Source organism: Carassius auratus, chromosome 38 (genome assembly GCF_003368295.1).
Source record: "Carassius auratus strain Wakin chromosome 38, ASM336829v1, whole genome shotgun sequence".
Classification (NCBI taxonomy): domain Eukaryota; kingdom Metazoa; phylum Chordata; class Actinopteri; order Cypriniformes; family Cyprinidae; genus Carassius; species Carassius auratus.
In genome coordinates, this window is record NC_039280.1 from 22,930,713 (window position 1) to 22,956,245 (window position 25,533).

At 37.5% G+C, this 25,533-nt stretch overlaps 2 protein-coding genes across 4 annotated transcripts; both read left to right on the forward strand.

Annotated features, from left to right (window-relative positions):
* The first annotated feature begins 1,035 nt into the window (after positions 1 to 1,035).
* LOC113057420 (epiplakin-like) lies at positions 1,036 to 13,649 on the forward strand. Its single transcript, XM_026224822.1, has 2 exons — positions 1,036 to 1,157; positions 4,149 to 13,649. The coding sequence occupies exon 2, from the start codon at positions 4,186 to 4,188 to the stop codon at positions 12,484 to 12,486; it is 8,301 nt and encodes a 2,766-aa protein (XP_026080607.1). The 5' UTR covers positions 1,036 to 1,157; positions 4,149 to 4,185; the 3' UTR covers positions 12,487 to 13,649.
* Positions 13,650 to 17,788: 4,139 nt separating this feature from the next.
* Positions 17,789 to 25,521, forward strand: LOC113057437 (solute carrier family 52, riboflavin transporter, member 2-like). Of its 3 annotated transcripts, none has more exons than XM_026224864.1 (7): positions 17,789 to 18,193; positions 19,029 to 19,207; positions 19,315 to 20,030; positions 21,747 to 21,884; positions 22,009 to 22,861; positions 23,167 to 23,290; positions 24,031 to 25,521. In XM_026224864.1, the coding sequence occupies exons 4-7, from the start codon at positions 21,755 to 21,757 to the stop codon at positions 24,238 to 24,240; spliced, it is 1,317 nt and encodes a 438-aa protein (XP_026080649.1). In that variant the 5' UTR covers positions 17,789 to 18,193; positions 19,029 to 19,207; positions 19,315 to 20,030; positions 21,747 to 21,754; the 3' UTR covers positions 24,241 to 25,521. The 3 variants fall into 3 exon arrangements, with proteins under 3 accessions (XP_026080649.1, XP_026080648.1, XP_026080651.1); XM_026224863.1 differs by having other exon boundaries at positions 19,095 to 19,207; XM_026224866.1 differs by lacking the exons at positions 19,029 to 19,207; positions 19,315 to 20,030 and having other exon boundaries at positions 17,792 to 18,193.
* Positions 25,522 to 25,533: the final 12 nt, after the last annotated feature.

A 25,533-nucleotide genomic window follows, 5' to 3' on the forward strand; every position in this document is an offset into this window, starting at 1 on the left:
GTGTTTATCAGAAACCAATAAATGCTGATTACATTTTTTTCATCAACCTAACAAGTCTAAATATATCTCCATTACGTGTGACATTATTAATTAATGGTCTGTCCATCTTATCTTGGAATCTATGTTTTCTTTGAGGTATGTTTATCCAAAAACCAAAAGCGGCAGGTAGAACAGGATCTCATTTTATGCCCACTGAAACTGTCCCCACCAAGAATCAGATATAAGACCATAGCATGCAATCCAATGCAGTCTTCAGTCACTTCATCTGCATCAGTTGGGGCAAGTCAACATATCAAGCCATATTCACTGAAACATGATGAATTTAAAATACTTCTGGAACAGCTAAAACATGTTGCCTGTAACAGCTTCAACAACAGAAAGTGACAAGAGGAGGGGCTTATCTTAAGAGACTTTCTACTTCAGAACTACAGTTCTTTACACTGGTGCATTGAATAAGCAAATACAGTAATATAATAATACTGTCAAGTTCTGCAATACTGTAATACTACCATGCCTTTTGTGACAACAGAGACAAGACATCACATGGAATACATTTGCATAATTTGAAATGACTAACAGAAACTGTGCACAAAATTAAATAAATAACACTAATGAAATGTAATGATAAAAGCATTCATGAGAATAGGTTTTCATAGAAAGTTTGTAAATGAGCTTGATACATTGCTCTACCACAGTCTGAAATCCCAGTCACCAATTGTGAATGCAGTGAAATAAAAAAAAACAACAACCTGGCAGTCAGTTCTTTCCCTTAATAACCCCATTTAATGTAACAAACAAAATTCGAAGTCGTTGCTGACTTCAAAAAAAAAAAAAAATAGTTTTTAATAACTGCTATAGTTTATGCTTTGGGTTTCTGTGCATATTTTTTTTCAACAGGGAGAGAGCTATTCCTTTACTCGGCTGCAAGGTACAGTATTTGTTTTATTTCCACTGAGAGAGGTGGGTGGGTTCCTGAGGGTGGAGTTTGGCCCTGACTGTATATTAAACAGAGGAAAGGAAGGAAACATGCACAGTTTTTCACTGAGGGTTCACAGTGTGCTTGACCCACATCAACCCTTAGTGAGCAGAAAAACACAGCCTTAACTAGACTCTACCAGGATCCTGACTGAAGCTTCCAGCAAAAACCTCCGGAAGAAGTAAGAATGATTTCATGTAGTTTTTGTGGTCTCAGACAACAATCTAAAGATTGTTCTTGTAATTGAATTGTCATTTACTTTAAAACGGTAGCAGTTCTAACAATGTAGAGCAAGGTTTATCAGTTAACCGAATGTGTGTTCCATAATTAATGTTCTTATGAATGTAATGATTACCACATGCTCCCTCTTTTGACCACACCTCTTCGCAATAAAGATCTAAAATGCTTTATGAAAGGGCAAATATTTGCAGACAGTACAGACATGGACACCTTTGAACAGGGATGATTATATAAAGTAATGCATTTCTTAGATGGTCAAAGAACTGGTCAAATATTTACATGATGCATTTAGACATTTTTCTCAAAAGTGACTTTCAGGTGAAGGCTGAAACATAACCAAGGTTTTTCCACAGTACAACAGTGTTGCAATAAATAACATTGCCTGGTACGTCATAGTTGTGGAACAAGTAATGGGATACCTACAGAATTACAGAAGTACAGTAAGGCTTTCTGAATATATAATGCATCATGAAATGACACTGAATAAGTTGTATGTTGACAAGTATTCTCAATTAAAAGAAAAATTGTAGAATGCATTAAAAAACTTTCCAAACGTTCCAAACCCGTAAGACCTTTGTTCACCTTTGAGAGCACTTTTTTTTTTATTTAGTCTGAGAGCTTTCTGTTTCTCCATTGAAAATGTATGTACGGTATACTGTCCATGTCCAGAAAGGTAATAAAAAAATCATTACTACAGTATATTTGTAGTAATAGCCAAAAAAACATTGTATGGGTCGAAATGATTGATTTTTCTAAAAATCATTAAAATGGTAAATGGACTGCATTTATATAGCGCTTTCAACAGACCACATGGCCATCCAAAGCGCTTTACAAATTGCCTCACATTCACCCATTCACACAGTCATTCATACACCGACGGTTAGGATATTAAGTAAAGATCATGTTCCATGAAGATATTTTGTAAATTTCCTACCATAAATATATAAAAACCTAATTTTTGATTAGTAATATGCATTGCTAAGAACTTCATTTGGACAACTTTAAAGGAATTTAGATTTATTTATTTTTTTTCACCCTCGGATTCCAGATTTTCTAATAGTCGTATCTCGGCCAAATATTGTCAGATCCTAATAAACCATATATCAATGAAAAACGTATTCATTCAGACTTTTTATAAATATCAATTTCAAGAAATGTAGCCTTATGACTGGTTTTTTGGTCCAGGTTCACATTTGTCCATGAACAGGTATTATAATGTGCATTTCTGGTAAGGTTTCAGAAGTCCTTAATCATACAGTCATCAATCACTGTCTGTATCCAGAAATTTGGACAGCATTTTTTTTTTCTCCTTTTTTGTGTAAGGGTTAACCACCCATTTGCTCTTTGCTAGAAGAATGACTGCAACAGAGAGACTTCATAACTAAGATATCATTTAAAGCAAATATCACTTGCAGAAAACATTCAGTGTTTACACCAGGATGTCACATCCTTGATATAAAATCATTAAAATAGTGAGATATGAAAGTCAGTATAGGGGAGCTAAAATTCACTGAAAAAGGGCTATCTTGGCTATCTTATCCAACCATGTGACCCTGTCCGTGAAAAGCAGGCTAAAGTCTAAAAATCAAATTCTGAGATAAAGAGTCACAAAGTTTGATTACACCTATAATTTTCATTATCATTTAAATTTTTAACATGGTCTTATTCAGTCAGTGTTAAAGATGTCAAGTTTGTATTTTCACAGAATGTTCTGTACGTTATGTAGAATGATTTTATGTAGGAAACAGTAAATCTAATTTTTTTTTAAATTTTAGCTGGGTTTTCACAGGCAAAGTCGGATATATTCAAGGCTTATTTTATGCATTTACACATATTATTAAATATATTTTAATGAAAACAACCCTTTATTGATTGCTAAATAAGGTATATGACTATAATTAATTTCTTTTACATTTATCTTGAAGAAATAGTACCAAGTTCAGCTGACGAAGAAACCTGAGAAAGACGTTTGATGATGCAGTTAACATTTTAGGAGATAGATTTTCAGTCACTCACTTTAGTCAGAAGCCATAATAATATTGCACATGCATAATATTCTGCCTTTTTTTTGGACAATATATTGTTGTTGTTCTTTTGCTAGTTACTAAAGAGAGAGAGAGAGAGAGAGAGAGAGAGAGAGAGAGAATGAAAGGACTGCTGTGTGTTTGCTGCTCAATATGTAACTGCCTGTCACGATAGAAGAGAAAACACTCAATCTCCCCTGATCTGATGTTTCCAGCACATGTAGACTATGTCATATTACTCTATTAAACTTAGATGTACATTTTGCTTCTGTAAATCTATCTAATCCCTTATTTTATTTTTTATTTTTAATTTATATACTTACATTTACTTGCAATTAATTTTGCACTACATGCTTAATACTTTTTATATATAATTACTATTATTGCTATTCTTTTTCTTTCTGTTAATGCATATGTGCACTATTTGTGAGCAGCCCAGTTGCTTTGGCAATACAAATGTTTAGTTTTTGTCATGCCAATAAAGCACACTTAAATTAAGTTGAGAGAGAGAGAGAGAAAGAAAGAAAGAAAGAACCTTTATGCATGATTATGCAACTGAAAAGTGAAAAGTCTGTGTGGGTCATTGATTCTTTGTCCTGACATTCTTCAAGAATACTTCGGAATACTGTTTTTCCAGTTTCCCAGTGCTTACAAGCTAAGTTTCATGCTAAACAGAGCACATGCTGAATTTTCCAGTGATGCAATGCTCAAGAAGTTTTTTCATGTGAGGACAAGACTTAAAAGGGGAGAAGGGTACTTTCATTGCTTGCACAAACACAAGTTTCAACGGGTTTCTATGGTGTACAGTTTTGCCTTTTTTACAGTGAACAAAATATGGATAACTTAAATGAACAAATTAGACTAGTTTTTACATGCATGACTAATAATTATTCCTATGTAATCCACAGAACCTGGTGCAAGAAAATCCATACATACACACAAAAAATGCCAGCTCAAGAAAACTACAGTTCTCAGGGGCCAGTAGCTGGAGTGTTCCTTGAACATTCAAATGAAACAATTACAATATACCAAGCCTTCAAGAAGCGCTTGTTGAAGCTAGGAACATATCTGTCACTGTTAGAAGCTCAAGCTGCAACAGGAGGAATCATCGACCCCGTCAGAAACAGGGTATGGTCTGTAGAAGATGCAGTAAAGGAAGGCATTGTGGGACATGAAATCAAAGAGAAACTTCAATTAGCTGAGAGGGCCATCACAGGCTATACCGATCCCTACACCAACCAACAAATCTCACTCTTTCAGGCCATGCAAAAAGATGTAATCCCAAGAGAATATGGCATTAGATTACTTGAGGCACAGATCTCTGCCAAAGGGATCTATGACCCCATTGAAAAATGCTACCTAACAGAAGAACAAGCCTATGGGAAAGGTCACTATGACAAAGATCTTTTTAGAGACCAGGTGGATGCTCTAAAAGTATTCTATGATCCAAACTCTCAAGAAAACCTCACCTATGCATCTTTGATAAAGAAATGCACTGTAGCCCCAGAGACAGGTTTGCTGCTGTTCCCGATTTACATCACATTTAAAGGTCTTCGCAGAGGTGTAACCTCCGCTGAGCTTCTGGCATCAAAAATAATTGACCAACAGACATTTGAAAATCTACATAATGGTAAAACCACTACCAAGGATGTGATGTTAATGGAAACAGTGAAAGAATATCTAGAAGGTAAAAAGAGCATTGGGGGAGTAGCTGTGCTCTCTACTAACAAGAAAATTAGCTTCTATCAGGCAATTAGACAAGGAATAATCATGCCTGGTTCTGCTTTGATTCTGCTGGAAGCCCAGGCTGCAACTGGATTCATGATTGACCCTGTTGAAAACAAGACATACAGTGTAGATGAAGCCATTAAACAAAAACTTGTAGGGCCAGAGTACCATGCAAAATTGCTTGCAGCAGAACGTGCAGTGACTGGTTACAAGGATCCATACACTGGTGAAACCATTTCTCTTTTTCAAGCTCTGAAGAAGGAACTGATTGTGAGGGAGCATGGGATCCGATTGCTTGAGGCACAAATTGCGACTGGTGGAATTATCGATCCAATAAACAGTCACAGAGTTCCTGTGGATGTTGCATACAAGCATGGCTTCTTCGATGAGGAAATGAATGCCATCCTTGAGGATCCTAGAGATGACACTAAAGGTTTCTTTGACCCAAACACAAATGATAATCTGACATATCTGCAACTGCTAGATCGCTGTGTCATCGACCCCTCTACTGGACTTACATTATTGCCCATTCAGGATCCATCCAGCAGTCTGAATCACAAATTTATTGGCTATGACATCAAAAAAGTCTTCAAGGGTGTCATGGTAAAAGTGGCATGTGGAAAATACATGGGAATGACTGTTTCGCTCTGGGAATTACTTATGTCTGAATATTTTACTGAACAGCAAAGGCAAGACTTTATCCAGCAATACAGAAACAAAACACTCACAATTGAAATTATAGTCACCAAAGTCCTGGAGATCATTGAACATTCAGTGAAAACAGCTAATGTTGTTTTTGAAGGTATAAGGGAAAAAGTAACTGCAAACCAGCTTGCCGAAGCTGACATACTCACAGAGCATGATCTAGAAGATCTCAGAGGAGGAAAAAAGACTGTAAAAGATGTTACAGATAATGAATCTGTGCAGATATACCTACAAGGTAAACCAAGTATTGCTGGTGTGCTGCTTCCTGACTCCCAAATAATGTCAATCTACCAAGCCAGACAAAAGGGAATTCTGAGGCCAGGAACATCACTTGTTCTTCTTGAAGCTCAGGCTGCAACAGGATTCATAATTGACCCAAATGCTAATCGAAAGTTTTCTGTAGATGATGCAGTGAAGGCACAAGTGGTAGGGGCTGATCTTCATGAGAAATTAAGCTCAGCAGAGAAGGCAGTGACTGGTTACCAAGATCCTTACACTGGCAAGAAAATCTCATTGTTCCAAGCAATGCAGAAAGATTTAATTGTGAAAGATCATGGTATACGTCTGCTAGAGGCCCAGATTGCCACAGGGGGCATTATTGATCCTGTAAATAGCCATCGCATTCCTGTTCATATTGCTTATAAACTAGGATATTTTGATAACGAAATGAATCAGATCCTTTGCGATCCAACTGATGACACAAAAGGATTCTTTGACCCAAACACTCATGAAAACCTTACTTATATGCAGCTTATGTCCAGATGTGTCACTGACCAAAGCTCAGGCCTTTGCCTCTTGAAAATCAAAGGAAACGACAAGAGAGTCAAAATAGGAGGCAGCTTCAAAGAGCTGCTCCAGACCACATACGTCTCTGTGAGATACGGCAGATTCAGCAACAATAAAGTGACACTCTGGGATCTCATCAACTCTGAATATTTGTCAGAGGAGAAAAGGCAGGAGCTGTTAAAGAGTTACAAGTCCAAAGCAATCACAATAGAAGAAATCATAACAATTATTTTAAAGATCATTGAGAGCAAGGAAGTACAAAGGAATGCTGACCTCAGTGTAGATGGTCTCAGGGGAAAAGTATCCATTTTGGAGCTGCTGAATTCGGCAATAATAGATGAAAAAACATACAAAAATGTGCTTGAGGGCAAACTAACAATCAAAGACCTCACTGAGATGGGCACTGTGAGGAACTTCCTTAGAGGAACAAGCTGTATTGCAGGTGTATTATTACAAAAGTCAAACCAGAAAATGAGCATCTACCAAGCCAAAAAAGAGGGCTATCTGACCCCTGGGACTGCCTTGTGTCTTCTTGAAGCACAGGCTGCCACTGGTTTTATTATTGATCCAATACAAGACAAGAAACTCACAGTTGACGAGGCCTTGACGCAGAAAGTCATTGTTCCAGAGTTGTATGAAAAACTCCTGGCTGCTGAGAAAGCGGTGATTGGTTACAAAGACCCATACACAGGCAAGACAATATCACTTTTCGAAGCCATCAAGAAAGACCTTATTGTAAAACAGCATGGCATACGTCTGCTTGAAGCTCAGATTGCAACAGGTGGAATCATTGATCCCTTAACAGGTTTACATTTACCACTCGAAGTTGCTTTCAAAAAGGGTTATTTTGATGCAGACTTAAATAAGATCCTTGCTGATCAAAGTGATGACACCAAAGGATTTTTTGCTCCCACCACACAAGAAAATCTGACCTACATTGAAATGTTGGAACGATGCATCAAGGACCCCGATACTGGTCTTTTCCTGCTTCCAGTTGCTGAAAAAGGGAAAACACAAGAAAGATCACAAACAATTATCTCAGATGCTGAGATTAAGGAAGAATTTGAGAAAAAAAGTGTTGTTGTTCCTTTTGGCAATTTCTCTGGAAAATCACTGTCACTTTGGGAATTAATACATTCTGTATACTTCACAGATGAACAAAGGCAGCAGTACTTTGAACAATATTGTTTGGGCAAGATAAATATCAAGGATGTTATCCACATAGTTACCAAAACTATTCAAACAATAGAACAGAAAGAAGCAAATTCTCAGACAACTATGGGCCTGAGAAAACCTGTTTCTGTGCAACAGCTGTATGACTCTGGAATTATTGACACCAAAACTTACAATGAGCTGCAACATGGTAAGGAGACTCTTGAAAACATGGTTAAACTTGAATCTGTTCAAATGTACTTGAAAGGCACTGGAAGCATTGCTGGAGTAAAGCTTCATCCATCAGGAAAAGTGTTAAGTTTATACATGGCAAAAACTGAAGGATTACTCACTTCTGATGCAGCACTGTTGTTGCTTGAGGCTCAGGCAGCAACTGGATATGTTATTGATCCAATCCGAAACACACAGCACACAGTCATGGAGGCTGTCAGAAATCAACTTATTGGACCAGAGATATCGGAGCACTTACTATTGGCTGAACGTGCTGTCACTGGCTTCACAGACCCATACACAGATAAGCAAATATGCTTATTTGAAGCAATGCAAAAAGGCCTCATCCCTCAAAAACATGGACTGAACCTCTTAGATGCACAACTTGCCACAGGAGGAATTATTGATCCAATTGGCAGCTACAGATTGCCTATACAAAAAGCAATTATTAAAGGATGCTTGAATGATCAGACCAGTGATCTTCTGGCAAATCCTATAAATAGTGAAAAGGGGTTTTCAGACCCAGAGACAAAAGAACCTCTTACTTACCAACAACTAATGAAGAAATGTGAAAGGAATTCAACTACTGGCCTGCTGCTTCTCCCAGTGACTGAAAAGAGTGCTGAAACTTCAATCTACAGTGACAAACAAATAATAAAGATCTTTAAAGAAAAATCAGTGATCATCAATGCTGGTAAGTTTGCGGATAAACGTGTATCACTTTGGGATGCACTACACTCAGAGTATATATCTAGAAAGAAAAGGGAAGAATTACTTGACCAATACAAACAAAAGAAACTTTCAATAGACGAGATAACAGAAATGGTGACAGCAATGATAATTGAAGTAACCACAAAAAAGCATTCATTTAAAGGTCTTCGAAGAAAAGTGTCAGCAAGTGAGCTATTTGAAGCAAAAATCATCTCAAAAGAAATTATGAGTAAGCTTAACAATGATGAAGTAGATGATGAAGATATAAACAAAATGGAATCTATTCAAAAATATCTTACAGCAACAAACTGTATTGCTGGTGTATATTTCCAGTCCAAAAAACAGACCTTGAGCATCTTCGAAGCCAAAAATAAGGGACTTCTGACACCTGGAACATCTCTGGTTTTACTTGAGGCCCAAGCAGCCACTGGTTTTATGATTGACCCAGTGAGGAACAAAAAGCTTTCAGTAGAGCAGGCAGTGGCTGAAGGTGTTGTGGGCATGGAATGGAAAAGCAAACTGCTCTCTGCAGAACGAGCAGTCACTGGATACACAGACCCTTACACAGGCAAAACAATCTCCTTGTTCCAGGCCTTGAAAAAAGATCTGATCGTCAAGGACCACGGTATTCGTCTGTTAGAGGCTCAGATCGCCACCGGGGGCATCATTGATCCTGTGCACAGCCACCGTGTTCCTGTGGAGGTGGCTTACCAAAGAGGGTACTTTGATGAGGAGATGAACAAGATCCTATCCGATCCAGATGATGACACCAAAGGTTTCTTTGATCCCAACACACAAGAGAACCTCACATACTTGCAACTTGTGGAGCGGTGTGTTAGAGACCCCAACACTGGCCTGAGCCTCCTCGTGATTGCGAAAAAGGGTGAGTTCTACTTCTTCATTGATGAACATACAAAGAATATCCTTAAATCTACAAGCACAAAGAAAGCGGGAGGTAAATTCCAAGGACAGCTGGTGACACTCTGGGATCTGCTGCACTCAAATTACATTTCTGAGGAAAAGAGGAGAGAACTGGTGCAGCGGTTTAAATCAGGAACAATAACTATAGAACAGTTTTTAGAAATAGTTCTCACAGTGGTATCACAGAAATCAGAAACGAGCACCCAAATCATTACAACAATAACAACAACAGAGACGACCCAAAAACAAAATTTTCAAGGCATCAGAAAGGAAGTGAGCGCTGATGAGTTGCTGCAGTCCAAAGTCATTGATGAGAAAATGTACAAAGACCTAACTTCCGGAAAAGTCACAGTTGATCATGTAAGTGAAATGGACTCTGTGCGAAAATACTTGAAAGGAACAAATAGCATCGCTGGTGTATTTGTGCAGTCTACCAAACAAACCATGAACATCTTCGAATCCAAAAATAAGGGACTTCTGACACCTGGAACATCTCTGGTTTTGCTTGAGGCACAGGCTGCCACTGGCTTTATGATTGACCCAGTGAAGAATAAAAAGCTGTCAGTAGAACAGGCAGTGGCTGAAGGACTTGTTGGGGCAGATTTGAAAAACAAACTGCTCTCTGCAGAGCGGGCGGTCACTGGTTACACGGACCCTTACACAGGGAACATAATCTCCTTGTTCCAGGCCTTGAAAAAAGATCTGATCGTCAAGGACCATGGTATTCGTCTGTTAGAGGCTCAGATCGCCACCGGGGGCATCATTGATCCTGTGCACAGCCACCGTGTTCCTGTGGAGGTGGCTTACCAAAGAGGGTACTTTGATGAGGAGATGAACAAGATCCTATCCGATCCAGATGATGACACCAAAGGTTTCTTTGATCCCAACACACAAGAGAACCTCACATACTTGCAACTTGTGGAGCGGTGTGTTAGAGACCCCAACACTGGCCTGAGCCTCCTCGTGATTGCGAAAAAGGGTGAGTTCTACTTCTTCATTGATGAACATACAAAGAATATCCTTAAATCTACAAGCACAAAGAAAGCGGGAGGTAAATTCCAAGGACAGCTAGTGACACTCTGGGATCTGCTGCACTCAAATTACATTTCTGAGGAAAAGAGGAGAGAACTGGTGCAGCGGTTTAAATCAGGAACAATAACTATAGAACAGTTTTTAGAAATAGTTCTTACAGTGGTATCACAGAAATCAGAAACGAGCACCCAAATCATTACAACAATAACAACAACAGAGACGACCCAAAAACAAAATTTTCAAGGCATCAGAAAGGAAGTGAGCGCTGATGAGTTGCTGCAGTCCAAAGTCATTGATGAGAAAATGTACAAAGACCTAACTTCCGGAAAAGTCACAGTTGATCATGTAAGTGAAATGGACTCTGTGCGAAAATACTTGAAAGGAACAAATAGCATCGCTGGTGTATTTGTGCAGTCTACCAAACAAACCATGAACATCTTCGAAGCCAAAAATAAGGGACTTCTGACACCTGGAACATCTCTGGTTTTGCTTGAGGCACAGGCTGCCACTGGCTTTATGATTGACCCAGTGAAGAATAAAAAGCTGTCAGTAGAACAGGCAGTGGCTGAAGGACTTGTTGGGGCAGATTTGAAAAACAAACTGCTCTCTGCAGAACGGGCGGTCACTGGTTACACAGACCCTTACACAGGGAACATAATCTCCTTGTTCCAGGCCTTGAAAAAAGATCTGATCGTCAAGGACCACGGTATTCGTCTGTTAGAGGCTCAGATCGCCACCGGGGGCATCATTGATCCTGTGCACAGCCACCGTGTTCCTGTGGAGGTGGCTTACCAAAGAGGGTACTTTGATGAGGAGATGAACAAGATCCTATCCGATCCAGATGATGACACCAAAGGTTTCTTTGATCCCAACACACAAGAGAACCTCACATACTTGCAACTTGTGGAGCGGTGTGTTAGAGACCCCAACACTGGCCTGAGCCTCCTCGTGATTGCGAAAAAGGGTGAGTTCTACTTCTTCATTGATGAACATACAAAGAATATCCTTAAATCTACAAGCACAAAGAAAGCGGGAGGTAAATTCCAAGGACAGCTGGTGACACTCTGGGATCTGCTGCACTCAAATTACATTTCTGAGGAAAAGAGGAGAGAACTGGTGCAGCGGTTTAAATCAGGAACAATAACTATAGAACAGTTTTTAGAAATAGTTCTCACAGTGGTATCACAGAAATCAGAAACGAGCACCCAAATCATTACAACAATAACAACAACAGAGACGACCCAAAAACAAAATTTTCAAGGCATCAGAAAGGAAGTGAGCGCTGATGAGTTGCTGCAGTCCAAAGTCATTGATGAGAAAATGTACAAAGACCTAACTTCCGGTAAAGTCACAGTTGATCATGTAAGTGAAATGGACTCTGTGCGAAAATACTTGAAAGGAACAAATAGCATCGCTGGTGTATTTGTGCAGTCTACCAAACAAACCATGAACATCTTCGAAGCCAAAAATAAGGGACTTCTGACACCTGGAACATCTCTGGTTTTGCTTGAGGCACAGGCTGCCACTGGCTTTATGATTGACCCAGTGAAGAATAAAAAGCTGTCAGTAGAACAGGCAGTGGCTGAAGGACTTGTTGGGGCAGATTTGAAAAACAAACTGCTCTCTGCAGAACGGGCGGTCACTGGTTACACGGACCCTTACACAGGGAACATAATCTCCTTGTTCCAGGCCTTGAAAAAAGATCTGATCGTCAAGGACCATGGTATTCGTCTGTTAGAGGCTCAGATCGCCACCGGGGGCATCATTGATCCTGTGCACAGCCACCGTGTTCCTGTGGAGGTGGCTTACCAAAGAGGGTACTTTGATGAGGAGATGAACAAGATCCTATCCGATCCAGATGATGACACCAAAGGTTTCTTTGATCCCAACACACAAGAGAACCTCACATACTTGCAACTTGTGGAGCGGTGTGTTAGAGACCCCAACACTGGCCTTAGTCTGCTTGCTTTAAAAAAGTAGATTTAAGATTGGATTCAAAATGCCATGCAATATATTCTCACTTCTTTATCCACAATCATTATGTTCTATTTCCACTTAAGCCAAATACAAATCTGTATGTGTGTATTATTTAACATTCATTTTCTGTGTGCATTGCTTACATTATTATAAAATACATTTTAAACTGAAATGTAGAAGCATAAGTAAAAGCGCAAATTAAATTTCGTATTTCATCTTTTTAACTCAAGCCCTCTTGCTACTGTGTTCAAAACAATTGAAATAAACACACAGTTGCAATATGTCAATGTATTTGGTCATTTTCAAGTCAGTAATCAGTATTCTCTTTTATTCTAAATACTGTTTTGTTAAACATGGCGTTTACATTGTGATAAAGTCAACATTCAACATTTATTGCATACCAGGACATAAACAAGAGGAAAATTGTTTCAGATTAGGGTAGAAAAGATAAACAAATATTTTTGGAAAAATTGTACCTGAAAATCTGACAAAGTTGCCTTATCATTTATAAACAATTCCCAAAGAGAGAGAGAGAAATTACATTTTGTACACTTTAAAAATAAATGAATTCAATTTAAGAGTTCCTGCAATATACATATTCAGACTAATTTGTCAAGTAGCTGAATGTCTTCTCCACCATGATATACTCTTTAGAGATGACCGGGCAGATACCGTCAAGAAGACATTCAAGTACTTCAGTGCAATTGACTGTCTCATTAATGAAATGTGAAACATCAAAAATGGTTCCCGAACATCCTTACCGATCTACTGAATAGTAAGAAAATACATGCACTTTCTATCTTTTGGCGGTAACTGTATGTACAGTATATGCACAGCTACATCATTACCTGAGTGCAGATGAAGTGATTTTAGTACCACTGAGGTTCAGGATGCAGAACAAATCAGATTCACCACCATGTGCAAGATTTCCCATGGCAATCTCTGTGTCTTCTTCTGAAAATGGCTGGTTGGCCAAATCAAGCTCCCTGAGGGTGCTGTTCCATTCGTGGGCAAGCATGTGTATTCCTTTCTTGGATGCTACGATCTTGCTGTTGAAGTATAAGCCCCAGATATTATTCATAGTTATCCTTCCATACTATACAACAGGTGCATCTCAATAAATTAAAATGTTGTGGAAAAAGTTCATTCAACTGAAATTGTGAAACTCGTGTATTAAAAAAATGCAATGCACATAGACTTAAGTAGTTTAAGTCTTTGGTTCTTTTAATTGTTATGTTTTTTGCTCATATTTAACAAAAACCCACCAATCTAATCAATTATAATACTTTATAAGACGAATAAAAAACATTTTTAGTAAATTGATGGTCTTCAGGAAAGTATGTTCATTTACTGTAAATGTACTCAATACTTAGTAGGGGCTCCTTTTGCTTTAATTACTGCCTCAATTCGGCGTGGCATGGAGTTGATAAGTTTGTGGCACTGCTGAGGTGGTATGGAAGCCCAGGTTTCTTTGACCGTGGCCTTCAGCTCATCTGCATTTTTTGGTCTCTTTGGTTTCATTTTACTATTGACAATACCTCATAGATTCTCTCTGGGGTTCAGGTCTGGTGAGTTTGCTGACCAACACCATGGTCATTTAACCAACTTTTGGTGCTTTTGGCAGTGTGGGCAGGTGCCAAATCCTGCCGGAAAATTAAATCAGCATCTTCAAAAAGCTGGTCAGCAGAAGGAAGCATGAAGTGCTTAAAAATGTATTGGTAAATGGGTGCAGTGTCATTGGTTTAAAAAAAAAACCACAATGGACCAACACCAGCAGATGACATTGCACTCCAAGGCATTACAGACTGTGGAAACTTAACACTGGACCTCAAGCAACTTGGGCTATGAGCTTCTTCACCCTTGCTCCAGATTCTAGGACCTTGTTTTCCAAATGAAATACAAAACATGTTCTCATCTGAAAAGAGGACTTTAGACCACTGGGCAACAGTCCAGTTCTTCTTCTCTTTAGCCCATGTAAGACGCCTCTGATGTTGTCTGTGGTTCAGCAAATTCCTTGACATGTCTATGTGTGGTGGCTCTCAATACCTTGATCCCAGCCTCAGTCCATTCCTTGTGAAGTTCACTCAAATTCTTGAATCGATTTTGCTTGACAATCCTCATAAGGCTATTGTTCTCTCTGTTGGTTTTGCATCTTTTTCTTCCACACTTTTTCCTTCCACTCAACTTTCTGTTAACATGCTTGGATACATCACTCTGTGAACAACCATCTTCTCTGGCAATGAATGTTTGTGGCTTACCCTCCTTGTGAAGGGTGTCAATAATTGTCTTCTGGAGAACTGTCAGATCAGCAGTCTTCCCCATGATTGTGTAGTCTAGTGAACCGAACTGAGAGACCATTTTGAAGGCTCTGGAAACTTTTGCAGGTGTTTTGAGTTGATCAGCCGATTGGCATGTCACCATATTCTAATTTGTTAAGATAGTGAATTGGTGTTTTTTTTTTTTTTTATGTGAGCCAAAATCATCACAGTTAAAAGAACCAAAGACTTAAACTACTTCAGTCTGTGTGCATTGAATTTATTTATTACACAAGTTTCACAATTTTAAATGAATTACTGAAATAAATGAACATTTCCACGACATTCTAATTTATTGAGATACACCTGTATATATTATGAGAATAAATTGATGTAATGTCCATCAAACTATGTGATGTTCATATGTGTGTGGTTTACAGTATACTTTCACCAATGCGTTGGGCACATCAATGTTTACTTTCTTCATATTTCAAAATCAACACTTACTCTCACAAGGCAGAGGCCAGAGGCTATGATGTTTTTTTGGCACTTTGAGTAGCAATTAAGACTTGTCAATGAGTATTTTTTAACCTTAATAATTATAATTTGCTTATTAATCAATCTAATTAGTCACAAATAATTATTTATCAATATTTGTTGAAAAAATTATAAATACTCTAAATACCCCAAATAAACAATTAAACGTTTAATTATCCTAGACAGAGATGTTGAATAGACCCAAAAAAGTGGCATTTTAAAAATTTGAATGTTGTATGTTTTAATTCTATGACTCTCCTCATTAATGCAAGCAACACATTATTGTATTCTGTCTGGAATATGTTTTAGCCTCTGCATCACATCTTGCTATTCAAAGGAACAGTTCACCCAAAAACAAAAATTATCTCATCATTTACTCATCCTCATGTCGTCCCAGATGTTTATGACTTTCTTTCTTCAGATGAACACAAAAAAAGATTTTTAGTCTGTATAATGCAAGGGGACAGGACCACTTCAGAAACCACACAAAGTGAACACGCCGGTCAAGTTTAAAATATTGGTATTTGTATTTTTTTTTATTTATCGTTTCACTTAAGAATACACCGATTCATTAACAGGGGTTGTATGAGTTACTGTCTGTCATATTCATTTTGGGACGTCCCATTCACTTGCATTAAACTAAGAGATGTTTTTTTTTTTTTTTTTTGCGTTCATCTGATAAATGAAAGTCACACACACACACACACATATATATATATAGGATGGCATAAGGGTGGAAAGGATACAGTTTCCTTTTAATCCCCTTCCCTGTATGTGTGTGTGTGTGTGTGTGTTCCACTGTGCTGCATTTTAAATGTAGTTGTTAAAAATAACAAATAAAAATAAGTACTTCACTTTTTTTACTACTTGAGTAGGCCTACAATCAGGGGCGATTCTAAGATTTTGATTTTAGGGGGGCTCAGCCCCCAATAAGGGTATGATTAAAAAATGTTATTTTACTATTAGGGTAGGGTTGTATACTACTAACCTTATTGCAATCCACTATTCCATTGTATTCCCTGTATTTCATATATGGGAGTAGGAGTACTGACTGAGCCATATATAACACTGTAAAAAAAAAACTAATACGGTTTTTTAGATGTGACCAGTCACTGGAAAATTTTGAATTGGGAATGTAGATATTTTTTTTATATTTTTTATTTTTTTACAATAAAGACTTCCTGATTCAGTATTAGGACATTCATGTTTATCCTTTGATGATACCACTGCTTTTTCTTATGAAATGTACGTGGAAATTGGCAGAAAATTAAAACAACATAAGGGTTCAATGACTGCAATGAATCTTGGGAACACAGTGGTATTGTGTGTGTGTGTGTGTGAGGCTGTCTGTTCTATTCTCACCTGACTGTTGCTCGTTTGCAGACCTACTCCCGCACGACAAAAAAAATGTTGTATATCCATCTACAATGAAATATAAATTATTATATTTTATTATTATTATTATTATTATTATTATTATTAATTTTTAGCTTTTTAGCCTTTATAATCAACAATACGGTTGGTTATACATCAAGTCAGCCCCTGAACATTTATTTCATTTCAAATCATTTAACTAACCAGCTAATATTCATTAAGAATATAGACAAAACATGTATTAATGTAATTGTCTATTGGCAATATGTTTAATCTGTTCTATATTTATTTATATTTATTAAAAATAACATCATTATCAATTTGCCACTTCTATAAATCAATTACTTAAAAAATAAAAAATAAAAAATCACAGATCCCTTTACTCTTACTCTAATATATGTATCATGATACACTAATGATTAATTATTACTTAATATAAAATTATGTTTAATAATAGAAAACAAAATATCTCCACATGATGTTTCTCTCTCTGTGCCATTTAGTACTTTCAGACAATGATGTGTGTCGTTAATAATTTATTTTGCATGGCTGCATAATGTAATGCCGAAATACACAATAATATGTTTTCAATTTCAAAAAGTAAATTAAAATAAATCATGATCCTTTTCTAAAGTATGTTTTCATGGGTGTTAATCGCTTCATTTTTGTTGGAAGAAAAAACATCTGTCACACTGTGATAAAGGCTGAAAGTGAAAGCAGCGAAGACGTACTGGTATTGGATGCGAGAACACACACACCACACGCACACACGCACGCACACACACACACGCGCACACGCACACACACACACACACCTTGTACTCTCTGATGTTCGCTCTGCTCGGCGCCCCTGTGGATTGAAAAACGCGCTGAATCCATGCAGACTCAGATAAGGGGAGGAGCCGGAACTTGATGCAGCTTGCCACCGTCTCAAATGAGTTTTTAAAGGGGACTGAAGCGATCACTAATTAATTAATCAAATAATTTTTTAGGGGGGCTGGGCATAAGTTTAGGGCTGAAGCCCCCCTAAAAAGGGCCTAGCGACGCCCCTGCCTACAATGTAAAGATGTACGTTTTTACTTTTACTCAAGTATTATTTTGGCCAGATACTTGTACTTTTAATTGAGTGAAATTTTCACTAAGTATCTGTACTTTTACTTGAGTAAAATTTTTCAGTACTGTTTACACCTCTGAAAATATTATATTGGACATTCGATGTGATGACGCAATTACGTAATGACGCAAAAGAATCACTGAACCGTTTTTGAACCGGCTCCTTGTAACTGATTCGCTGAAACGAGTTGGAGTTGGACCATATAGTTGGACTAGCATAGCCGTTTATCAAAGAAAACAATGCAAGGAGTATATCCAATCAAAGACTCCTCAGATGCTCACGTGACTCAACAGGGAAGTCCACGATGAAGAGTTGACGTTCCTCAGCTTTATGAAAAGTATTACTGAATCGGACCCGGCTCTTTCTTCACGTTTCAAAGGCTACAATAAGAAACAACGCTGCACAGCACACCTAATTTACCTATAAATCGGTAAGTACATTTTGAGATTTCACACTTAAACATTCACCGTTGATTTAAATACATTAATATGTTTACGTGTTTTGTGCTTATGAGTTTTAAATATGTTTGCTACATAACGTTGTTTAAACATCAATGGTAATATCCCACAGTAAACGCAATTCGACACAGAAGACATGTTTTCAAGCTTCACCACGGACTGACACGCGACGTTAGCTAGAACAAACCACGAAATACGAAAGAAGCTGTTCTCATTTCCAGCCATAGTGATCGTTTTTTTTTTTTTAAACATTAAAACCAAAACGACCAAACTAGATATATAGTCAATAATAACATGAAATCGATAAGAAAACATATTACGAATAAATCGACCGCGTGCACAATTGGGGCGTCAACATCTTATTCCCTGATTGCTCAAGGATAACTAACAAATAACTTGACCCGCTCAAAGAGTATATTAACTTTATATTAATTATATAGCAGTGATGCAACTGACCTTTTGCACCATTCTTACGGTTTTATCCCATGAATTATATTCATTCATTTTGTGACATTTGCAGCAAGTAATCATAACCCTTACATGATTCATAACCATTTCAATATATTATCAAGGAAACCATAGTTGCTGTAAATATTATCACGACTGTAAAATTAAGGTGAGTATATAGGATGACTTTTAAAAAGTGTAAGTTAGTTAATGCTGCACCATGTGAAAGTGTGCAGGTGATTTTTTAAGTTATAAACCTGTAATACCAATAAGAAAACTACAGTCTTAGGCAAGTACACCAGTTGTAACATGATAAAAAATAACCTGATCATTTTTGATAATCTTTGTTGCACGGTTAAGATCAGCTGTGGACTACCATTCTCTGGTCGTTATTACTAAAACACTTATCTGGCCTTTATTTGGAAGCATCCACCAGATGTTTTAAAAACAAGCCAAGCCATTTTGATGTTCAACTATGGACAACTTACAAGACTTTGGTTCCTCTAGTGTGAGTGCTAAGACCATTGCTGCTGAGCTCAGTGAGTACTATTTGTTTTTGTTGTTGTTGTTTCCAATGACTTAAAATAAATCAAACAGCTTTTTAAAAAGTATATTTTTTCTTACATTTGAAAACTATGTCTTTCAGAGGATGATTTTTACACCAAGCTTGTTGATGACTTCCTTGGTGCTCATTATGGAGACCTATTGGAGCTGGATGAAAAGCCCTGGAAAATCCGCATGTGGGTTCAGATTGGGCTGATGAGAGAGGAGCAAGAAATTTCATGGGTTGATTTAATTCAGTGGCTCCAAAAGATAATCCCAATGTTTCAATCTGCTGATTTCTGAAGCTTGATTGAGAGAAACATGGCAGCTCAAAGCCAAGGCAGAACTTTCTTGAAACGGCTGTCAACTTTGAGTTTGTTGGAACTTTATGTGATAGTATTGGAATCGGAAGAAGAGATTTACTTGAAATGTTGGACTTTTCTGATTGTGCAAAATTAACTGGTCTCAAAACGGTCTAGTTCTTGAATTGACATTTTATTTCACGAGAGAAATTAGACCCTGTCATCTTGATGTCCTAGATATGCAACTTTGAGCCTTTATGTTGTAGTGATGGCAAGATTCAACGAGCCTATAGGCTCCTACGGTCAAGTCTCAAAGATTTCATAAAATAGTACCGCAACAACCAGAGGAGCCGAAAGAGGAGTCTAATAAAAGCTTGTTTACAGAGGATGATGAAAGCCCTCGCAGCTGTACTAGAGGACAATCTTAACGTTTCCTTACCTGGCGGCAAACACTGCAAAGATCTGTCTACAGATATAGCTGTTCAAATGGCAAACTGTACATTTTCAAAGCTGATGGGTGAGTACCCCTTTGGTCATGCATACCCTTATGAGAAGAACATGCCTGATAAAACTCTTGGTCAGACTGAAGGTTCTGTCTCCAAAAATGCAGAACAAGAACCTGCTTCCCGAGTGACAACAGATGAACCTACATCAGCAGCGCTCACATTATCCCCAGTCAAAACCACTCAAAAACACTACTCCATCTTTGATTGTGAAAATCTCAATGCCACACAAAAACCAATGGTGTCTAGACTAAAGCAAAAAGCTCAAGATCACATTCATAGGAAAATTATTGTTGAAGCAGTTTCAAAATAAGGAGGCCCATGTAAAAGCAGGCAAGATGTTGAACGATTGCTCACAAAATTAGAAGGTGCAAGCCATGTGCATACACATTAGGTCATTCACTGTGAGCTGAACTACCAAAAGAGCATCTTGGATTCCAGAGACAAAAATCATTCAGGGTTCTCTTTGAATAACAAACACATAGGGTTCTCTTTGAATGACATGGTTTCTACACTGAACGACGTCTTGCCAAATGAGAGAGTTATAATTACATCACCATCTGAAAATGTGCTTGATTACACTGAGATCAAGAGACCCTGACTGAACCATCATTCCCAGACCCCCAAAGCACAGCCACTGATCAGCAAACTCAACAAAAGAGCAGTATCGATAGGAAAAAAACAAAGATTTGTGGCCCTTGTTACAGGGAGAACTTGGAATTTCTCTGATTGTGTTTTAAACTGATGAAAATGTTGAATACATGCATTTTGCATTAGTTTCTTTTTTTTCTTCTCACATATGGTAAAGATCTTTGTTCTCCAATGTTCTGATACTAACAAGCTTGTTCTCTTAAACCCAAAATAGTTAACTAGTTCATTGTTTTATTTAATATTAGTTTATTTTATAGAAGTTGCATTTTCAAAATAAATGTATTTAGCAAATTACTTGTCCTGACTTTTATTAAATAACAATGCTACTACTACTACACCTACCACCACTAATAATAATACATATTATTATTATTGATAAGGTACTACATTATATTTATTTTGCATACTATATCACTTATATAGTATATATTTATATAATCTTATGTATGTATATTTTAAATAAATGATGGTATTAACATTGACTTTTCTTTAAAGAATCCTACACTTTAAGGAATTAAAACAATACCTACCTTAGTTTCATCCATACTCTTTTTATTATTATTATTTACATTCCAATATTTAATTTCTTTTTCCATTTCACACTTTTTAGCCAGTTACATGTGGCTTTTTCTTTCCAACATTTCAAAAGGCTTGCAGCATTAAATTTTTCTGTTGCTTGTGGAGTACTATTCATGTACACAGGACAAATTGTAAAATTAATTTAAAAAAAAGCAATGATTATTTTTATATGTATCTATGCATATATTTAAAATAGATTTTTTATGTTTTATTATTTTACATTTACATTGCTATTTACTTTATATTTTACATCTCATTGCTGTATATAAGTGAACACTGAAAATTTTGCCCTGACTGCTGAACAAGCATTTCAGTGATGATCATCACTCAGAAAGTGAGAAGTCATTAACGTTTATTAGTTTTAATTCAGTCCATATCAGTTGACACCGTCAAGCAATTTACTTTGATTATTCTATTCCTTCAATACAGTCAAACGAAATGTGTATATTTTGTTGAATTAAAAATATGGACGCTCTAACTCAACTGTGCCCTTTTCTTAGACATATAAATGGCAGATACATGGTGGAATCATGCCATTGTTACACATATTCTAGTGGCCCTGTTTGGAATGGGCTCGTGGATCTCCGTGAACTCATTATGGGTTGAGATGCCGGTTGTTGTAGAAGTTCTGCCTGAAGGTAAATAGTGTTTTAAGAACATAAAAACTTGTTTTAATAAAACATTAACGTGCCACAGCTGTACCTAGTAGATGCTGTATTTATCCTGATAATTGTAGAACTTAAACATGTTCTTTCTTTACAGAGTGGAACTTGCCAGCCTATATTTCAGTGCTGATTGCATTTGGGAATTTGGGTCCAGTGGCTGTGACTTTGACCCACCACATTGCTCCAGGATGGCTGAAAGAACGCATGGTCATCCACATCATACAAGTGCTAGCGGTGGTTGCAGCTGTGTTTCTTTCTCTCTTTTGGTCCCAGGTGGTCACAGTTGCTGGAGAGCCAAGATCTGTCCCGTTCCTGCTGCTTACTTTTATCCTGTCATTCGTCTGTTGCACTTCCAACGTCACCTTCTTACCCTTCATGTTCCGTTACCCCCCGCAGTACATCCGGACATTCTTTTTTGGACAGGGTCTTTCTGCACTCTTTCCCTGTGTGGTTGCTTTGGGGCAGGGTGTAGGGAAACTAGAGTGCAATGAGACCGCCAACGGAACAAAGCCCCACTATCTCAAAGAAAACTTCCCAGCCCAAGACTTCTTCTGGTTTTTGTCTGTGATGCTTGCTATTTCTGCCCTCTGTTTCCTGGCTCTGACATGCAGAGTGGTCACTCTGACTACGGCAGAGGAATTTCAAAAGGCTGAGCAGGCATCAGTGAAAACAGAGGAAGAGACACAACCTTTACAAAATGGAGATTCCACAGTTTCTGAGGAACAGGTTGAAGTTGAAAAACAGGCACCTGTTGTGGCCTTTTGGACATCACGCAATATATATCTGCTCCTGTTGCTGGGATTATCCAATGCTTTGACCAACGGTGTGCTGCCATCCGTGCAGAGTTTCTCCTGTCTGCCTTATGGCACCATGACCTTTCACCTCTCTGTCATCTTGGGCAACATTGCAAACCCTCTGGTCTGCTTTGTGGCCATGTTTGTTTTACTTAGGTAAGTGAGTTAAAGTTCTTGATGCTTAGTTGTCCTGTTACTTTAAATCAGGGGTGTCCAAACCTGCTCCTGGAGGGCCACTGTCCTGCAGAGTTTAGCTCCAACCCCAATTAAACACACCTGAGTCTGGTTATCAAGGCCTTACTATGCATAAGTTCCAGACAGCGGCCCTGCAGGACAACTCAGGAGTTTGGACACCTCTGATTTAAATTCTGCTCTTGTACAATTTGTCATATTATTGTGTGATTATAGGTGTTGTTCATTGAGTTGAATTTTTTAAATTGAAATTGATGGTTTTATTATAGGTCCAGCATTGGTCTTGGTATGATGTCACTGGGAGGCTGTATTTTTGCTGCCTATCTCATGGCCTTGGCTGTGCTGAGTCCCTGTCCACCACTTTTAGGAAGTCAGTATGGCGTTGCTCTTGTGGTTAGTAACTCTATTTCATTACTAAGTGGGAGAGGAACTAAGAACGAATCTCTCAATGTTAAAAGTGCTGAATACTTCACTGAGCTACCACGTGCAAAAGTGTCGCAACTGTTAAGTGTTTCATTATCGTATCATCTCTAAAGATCTGTTAAAGAAAGAGTTAAGATAAATATTAAGATACTTGAAAGATAGTTATTGTGAAAAGGGGTCATTATAGCAGTATTTCCAGTAGCCCCTCACTGCAGAACACAAGATCCAAGGGGTGTGGTTGGATCTACATCTAGGGGGTGGAGATGGGTAGGTTTAGTGATCTGGGGGTGTAGACTTGTAGGTTTAGGTGTATGTAAGGTGGGGAGAGTTGGATCCAACCACTCCCCCTGGATCTGGTGTTCTGCAATGAGGACCATCTCAATATTTCAAAGGAAAGAAAAATGTTGGAGTCAACAAATCCACTCATTTTAGTAGTTCTGAACAGTGGAAATCTTTTGTAATTAAATATTTACTAAGGTAAATGACAATGTGCCAAATATGCTCAATAGACCTTATTGTTGATTTAATAATGTATTTTTTATTTTTATTCCTGATCACAAAGTCACCCATTCATTCGCCACACATAATACACAAATTCTATGCAAATACAGTACATAAATAATTATATTAAATTACACGGACAATATTAGAAACCATTAATTAACATCAGGTTTAGTTTGTTAACAGAAGTCTTATTTGTCTTCATTCAGATCATATCCTGGATCATCTTCACTGGCTTGTTCTCTTACGTGAAGGTTGTAGTTGGGACGCTGCTTCATGAAGCAGGGCATGCAGCTTTGCTCTGGTGTGGAGTCTTCATCCAGACTGGCTCTCTAATTGGAGCTATCACAATGTTCCCTTTAGTCAGTGTGTACCAGGTCTTCCAGCGAGCCCAGGACTGCACAGACAACTGCAGTTAATATTGCAGAACCTGATTTTACATTCACCCCATACCTTTATACAACAGATATAGGTGTGAATCTAAAATGGAAAAAGATGGTCAAACTGATGCCATCACATGACATTTCAAGTTAAAGTCAATGCAAAAACAGCTGTACTTGTTTACAATGCATATCTTTGTGTTACCCGATGGAATATTGTGAATGTAAAGAATATGTTGAAAGTGTATATGTGAACATCTTGACCTTGATCTAGATTAAGTGAAAAGTGTTTTCATGCACCAAGACAAGACAAGACATCTGTGGTTGAAAATCAGAGCGGGTCTGATTTCATAATGGAAAACTTCAGTATCGGCATGTCCGCAGTTTTTTTGGCCAGAAAACAGAAGTCGGCAATCTGCTACAATATACACTATCCAATGAATAGACTTGTACTATATGCTTCATCTGTGTAGTATTTTGTTTATTCCCAATAGTAAAATCAAGTTACAATAGTATATTGACATTGTTCCTAACTGGGAAAACAATGCTTTTTATTACACCCAAGATTACACTGTTTTGACGACCATAAGCAAAAAAATATTATCACATTCCAGTATTTCTGGATTTATATTTAACTTTGTTGGCTGAATATCAGGTTTTGTTTGGTTTTAAATTTTAGTTGTAATGTATATACAGAGTCTAAATGTAATACTGACAATACTGTATGTCTAACCTGCCAGATCTGCCATGTTTTACCCTTTTGATTTTTAATATTTTAGATGTGAGGCCAGTATTTTAATTAAGGTTAATCTCATTTTGCAACTGCTGTTATCTTTTGTAAAATGTGTCAACATTCAAAAAACAAATGTGGTATGTGTAATTTTGGGCATTTAGCACTAATTATTCTCATCACTTATTTCATAAATTCAGAATTTGTATTTTATAAACTGGGCTTGAATCAGATTTGTGTTGAGCACTAACTGATTTCCTGACGTCTCTAATTAAAGCCTCTGTTTAAACTGTTAATTGTGCACAGTATTTATATGCTGTTGACAATTTGTCAATAAAGATTTGAGAAAAAAAATGTATTTAAAAGACAATGAGGCTAAAATATTACAAGGTATCATAGAACTATAGTTCCATAATGCCATATATTTCGGTGGTCCCTGTCTTTTAAATATAAATATTTATTTTCATTTTGAATTTTCTTGCAGTAGTTAAATGCTGTTTTGAATTGTTCACATTCTTATGCATATGCTGGTTTTACAAGATCTCAGAGCTTTTTAAATAAATGGTTAATTTGACAGAGAAATTTGTGGTTATGAACAAAGT

Excerpts from the sequence above, each read along its gene's own strand:
- LOC113057420 (XM_026224822.1), top strand. The coding sequence starts at position 4,186 with ATGCCAGCTCAAGAAAACTACAGTTCTCAGGGGCCAGTAGCTGGAGTG.
- LOC113057437 (XM_026224864.1), top strand. The coding sequence starts at position 21,755 with ATGGCAGATACATGGTGGAATCATGCCATTGTTACACATATTCTAGTG. Across the intron at positions 22,862-23,166 it reads GCCATGTTTGTTTTACTTAG|GTCCAGCATTGGTCTTGGTA; the intron begins GTAAGTGAGTTA and ends GTTTTATTATAG. Across the intron at positions 23,291-24,030 it reads AGTATGGCGTTGCTCTTGTG|ATCATATCCTGGATCATCTT; the intron begins GTTAGTAACTCT and ends GTCTTCATTCAG.